Source organism: Brassica napus, chromosome C4, assembly GCF_020379485.1.
Source record: "Brassica napus cultivar Da-Ae chromosome C4, Da-Ae, whole genome shotgun sequence".
NCBI classification, from domain to species: Eukaryota; Viridiplantae; Streptophyta; class Magnoliopsida; order Brassicales; family Brassicaceae; genus Brassica; species Brassica napus.
The window spans coordinates 989,140-994,488 of record NC_063447.1 but is presented as its reverse complement, the minus strand read 5'-3'; the positions used below and the strand labels follow the sequence as shown (position 1 = coordinate 994,488).

General features: G+C 36.4%; 1 protein-coding gene across 1 annotated transcript; it reads left to right on the top strand.

Moving 5' to 3' along the window:
- Positions 1–1,220: 1,220 nt before the first annotated feature.
- On the top strand, positions 1,221–3,881 carry LOC106411723 (pectin acetylesterase 3-like). Its single transcript, XM_048754383.1, has 11 exons — positions 1,221–1,625; positions 1,837–1,919; positions 1,990–2,119; positions 2,200–2,273; positions 2,346–2,432; positions 2,631–2,755; positions 2,847–2,907; positions 2,982–3,035; positions 3,119–3,196; positions 3,265–3,370; positions 3,449–3,881. Exons 1-11 carry the CDS (start codon positions 1,433–1,435, stop codon positions 3,697–3,699), a joined length of 1,242 nt encoding a protein of 413 aa, XP_048610340.1. The 5' UTR covers positions 1,221–1,432; the 3' UTR covers positions 3,700–3,881.
- Positions 3,882–5,349: the final 1,468 nt, after the last annotated feature.

Here is a 5,349-nt window from a genome sequence, read left to right as displayed (position 1 = left end):
ACACGCCTATTGCCGGTGTATCCTCCGCCGCGAAGTCGGTGTCTTCTCCGCCTCTAAACCGCTGTCTTCTCCGCTTCAATTTACCACCATCAACAGACTTCAGAAATCCCCTGAGATTATCCTCTTTGCAGACTGCCTAGGCATATGACCATATTCTTCAGTCACCATCTTCACGTATATCTCCGGGGAGGTTGAAGGAGGAAGAGATATAGATCATTTGTTAGGACATCCATAAGACCCCAACTCTTCTTGATCTGATCTCACCATCGCCAAGACACTCCCAATCTCTTGATTTGCAAACAATGAAATACTACATGCAAAGCCCAGTTTATGTGGCCATAAATCATGTAGATTTATAATCCATTGAAGTAAAACAAGCTAAAATGAGAAAAGAAGAACTACGAACATAGCTTCGGGATTTTTGATTAAAGCAAGCAAAGAGGATTTTCTGGACATATCTAAAACTTATTTATTCAAACCAAATCGAAAGCACAAGATAATCATGAAGAACAAGTTCGATATTGGCTTGAAAAGACACAACAAAATCGTCAAACGAAATACAAGTCGCCTAGCGAAAACCATTATCCGCTTAACGGAAGATAATATAATACACCAAAAAGAAAACACAAAAGAGTATGGCAACCGGTGGCGATTAGCCTACCGGCCGTCGGAAAACGATATCAGCTTTTGAAGGTCTAGAGAGAAGTTGGGTGATTTTAGAGAGAGAGAGAGTCTTTTTTTTTGGTATAGGCTATACCGACAAAATGGAGAAACAATTTAAATTAATGTTGTTTTTTTATTAATTGACTTTGGCAGGATTTAGGAGGAACATTCAACTACAGACACGCTCTTGTCATGTTTGTTTTATAAAACTGTAAACGACTATGGTTGGTAAGTTTCTCACCTAGGCATCCTAAACTAATCAATATTAATTAAGTTCATATATTTAATTATTTAATTAAATTAAAAAAATTAATGTGTTTTTGATAATTTCTCAAGAATATCAAAAGTAATTATGATGTGAGATATTCTTCTTTCATTGTCTTCTTTTTATTTATTGCTTAAAATATCCATTTAAGTATTTATGGATATGCTCTAAATCCCTCTAAAAAAAGTCATAAAAGATAAGATTTGTTTTTAAAAAAGGTAAGCATCTATTTTTTTGACTGAAAGTATCTTTATATATTTAGAATCATATCTATTTTGGGAGAACAGACATTGTGATTCAAAGATTTAGTCTAACGTAAATCAAATTATTACCAAAACAAAAAGCAATGCAAGTGTTAGTGAATTTATATAAATAAAAAAAATCACACTCGCTATCATACATGCATTTTAAAAGATTCCTTCCATCTGAACCGATCTTATTAAGCTCAACTCAATAGCTCCGGTCTCTGCTCACGTCAGCTCAGCTCTTACGACGCCGGCGGAGATGAATTTGCGTTTTGCGGCGGTGATATGCTGTCTTTGGCTGTGTTCTGTCGTGTGTGTGGTTCAGAGCGGATCTAGCAGTACTGATGATGCGATCTGGTCGCTGGAAAGTAAATTGATGGCGACATCTAATGCTTCACAGCTTCTCATGGTGCCTCTCACCTTGATTCAAGGAGCTGCTTCCAAAGGAGCTGGTTTGTACTCACTACCCTCTCTCTCTCTTTAGCTGTTTCTAAAATGCTTGACATGTTAAAGTAATCAAAGCTTGAAACTTTGAATGTGCTCTGTTTTTGATAGTCAAAGGTTGAAACTTTGAATGTGCTCTGTTTTTGATAATCAAAAGCTTGAAACTTTGCTCTGTTTTTGATAGTCAAAGGTTGAAACTTTGCTCTGTTTTTGTTGCAGTGTGTCTGGATGGGACACTACCTGGTTACCATCTACACCGTGGTTTTGGATCAGGTGCTAACCGCTGGCTCATCCAACTCGAGGTACAGTCTTTGCTTATTCGCTCACAATTATAGTTTTGAATTTAGAAGATTTGATTTGGTTATGACTTAGGGAGGAGGATGGTGCAACACACGGAGGAGCTGTATCTTCAGGAAAACCACGCGCCGTGGCTCATCAAACCACATGGAGAAAGTGTTGGCCTTCACTGGAATCTTAAGCAACAAAGCTAATGAGAACCCTGGTTTGTTGTTTAGAACTGAACCATCATGAGCTTTTATCAATTTGCTTGCAGTGACTGAATAATCATTTTTTTGGATGCAGACTTCTTCAACTGGAACAGAGTCAAATTGCGTTACTGTGATGGCGCCTCTTTCACAGGCGATAGTGAGGACCAGGTTAGTATTCAAACAGGATCATGCTATTTCACTTCCCTTTCTCTTGGCTTATACAATGTCTTTTTTTTGTAGAGTTCCCAACTTTACTATAGAGGACAAAGAATCTGGCAAGTAGCTATGGAAGAACTTCTCTCCAAAGGCATGCAGAAAGCAGATCAGGTATTGTATCTTTTGTTTTACCCTCTCATGTTAATGTTTCAGCAAATCGGTTATAAACGAAATGATTTTTTCAAATCGATTTTTAAAAAAATTGGTCTAAGCGCCCACCTAAACAATAATCCTCTATAAAACCCCACCGCCTAGCGATTTTTAGAACATTGGTTTTGACTCACTTATAAGTAAATAACTATCGCGCAGGCTCTGCTTTCTGGATGTTCAGCTGGAGGGTTAGCTTCCATCCTGCACTGTGATCAGTTTAAGGAACTCTTACCCGGTACTACCAAAGTGAAATGTTTAAGTGATGCTGGAATGTTTATGGATGCGTAAGTATCTTCAACTTGGTTTTAGTTTTTTTTTTTAACTCTTCGTAAAGTCTTTGAACACATAATAACGTTCTTTGATTTGGAAATGTAGAGTGGATGTCTCTGGAGGCCACTCGCTCAGGAACATGTTCCAAGGTGTTGTTACAGTACAGGTAAATCTCATGATCAGAGAAGTTCTTGCTCCTGATGATGCATACTTACTATAAATCTTGATTGTGTTTTATAGAATCTCCAAAAGGAACTGTCCGCTACTTGTACAAAGCATTTGGATCCAACTTCGGTATATATCTCCACTCTTTTAATTACTAATCATCAGACCATGACTTGACCATCTTCATCCTAATCCTTTTGCCTCTTCTTTAGTGCTTCTTTCCTCAGAACTTGGTTTCGGAGATTAAGACTCCCATGTTTCTTCTAAATGCAGCTTACGACGCTTGGCAGGTAAATAATAATAATAATCCCTTTCTTATTCATTCTCATGAAACAGAAGTAATTGTATACATCACCAGGTACAAGAGAGCTTAGCTCCTCCATCTGCTGACAGAACCGGCTCTTGGAAAGCATGCAAATCAGATCACTCCCATTGTAACTCATCTCAAATCCACTTCTTCCAAGGTGACTTTCTTTGACTCACATCTCTTAATGTATCATCATGATTTGTGGTTTGTTAATTCTTGTAAATTCAAAATGTAGACTTCAGGAGTCAAATGGTGAATGCTGTAAAGACTTTCTCGGCCTCGGCTCACAACGGTCTGTTCATAAACTCATGCTTCGCCCACTGCCAATCAGAAAGACAGGACACTTGGTTCGCACCAGATTCTCCTAAGCTTTATGGCAAGACGGTAGCTGAATCTGTTGGTGATTGGTACTTTGACAGGAAAACAGTCAAGGCCATAGACTGTTCTTACCCTTGTGACAAAACATGTCACGATCTCACCTTCTGAGTTAAACAACAACATCCTCAAACTCAAACAGCTTCTTGATTTTTTTTTTTTTACATAATTTATGATGCTTATCTTCTCCTTGTCGTGTGTTTGTTATCTGTGTTTGAGTATATGCATTGGATTTGAAAGCTGAAAGCTTGAAGGTGTATACCATTCTTTTAAATAAAAGTTGGTGAAACTTACATTATTATTTATAATATTCAATCCCCCCCCCCCAATGTCACCAAGATATAGCATACATTTCTCAATGGCTAAATAGCCTAGGTAAAAAAATTAGTTGATATGAATTTGAAGGCCTAACCACACTAGCCAACTACTCCTTGAGCATCTCAAGTTTAGTCTTGAGAGGGTCCCTTGTGTGTTGAAATTCAGTATCCTAATCGCTTTACACACTAAAAGATCACAGACCAAAAAACAGACTGACACATAATCCACGTGAAGGATTTACAAGTAAATTGAGTATCTTTTTCGACATTGAACAAAACAATATAGTATAGCTTTCATATTTACAAACCGAGAGTTACAGATTCAAGAAAACCCATGTAATAACTCGTAAGACATTAGACGGGATCTTCTTTAGGATCTCTGAAGTTTCGTTACTGCCCCCTTGTTTATACAGCCAAGGTTGGTCCCATATGGTTTGCTTAGGCATGGTGTTCGGTGCATCGTTCGGTTTCGGTCCGGGTGATTCAGATTTTCGGATTTCGGTGTTATGCTCAGAAGTACCATTCGGGTTTTTACTAAATATCGGATCGGGTTCGGTTCGGTTCATTCGGGGTTCAGTTCGGATCGGATGTAACTAATGTTTAAAATCGTCCAAAAATATATTTTTTAAATCTAAAAAATTGACAATTTTTTTTCCAAAATATATAAATTGTTTACAAATCTAATTAAAAATTAGTTAAACTATCTAAATTAACTAAAAAGTAGCAATTAAAACAAACTAAAAAAATATTTTGAATATTCTAAAATATCTAAATCATCTTTAAATATATAAAAATATTAACATATTTAACTAATTTCGGATATCTTCGGATCCTAATTTGGATTTCGGTTCGGTTTGGGTTATAACCAAACACCAAAGTACTAAGCTCATTCGGATATTTTTGTATAACAGTTCGAATTCGGTTTCGGTTTTTCCCGTTCGGATTTAGATAGACACTTCGGGTTGACGTAAAAACGCTCGTGCCTAGGTTTGCTTATACAGCCAAGGTTGGTCCCATATAGTTTGATAGTACCAACACCTATTATATGCCTTTATGATGTTTTCTACAATATACTTATAAAAAAATATTTCAGTAGATAACTAGTTATGATTTTAATTCTTTTAACCAAAAAAGTTCCACTACTGATTTTCCATGACCCTAACTCATACACCTTCAGCATTTTATACAAAAAACAAACAAATTAAAAATTGGAGTACATTATGTTTGCATTTACCAATAACACACAAAACGGTTTGAAATATCATAAATGTAGTTGAAAAATTTAATGAAATGGTTACATTTAAGCATGTATTTCTTTTTTTTTTTGGGCCAATTTTGCATCAAATAAAGTATGTGGTGTGAACAAATAATAGCTATCATTTTCATAATTAATTACACAACTAATGTGCAAAGAGTTAGTCGTGCCGGCATGGATGGTCGTATG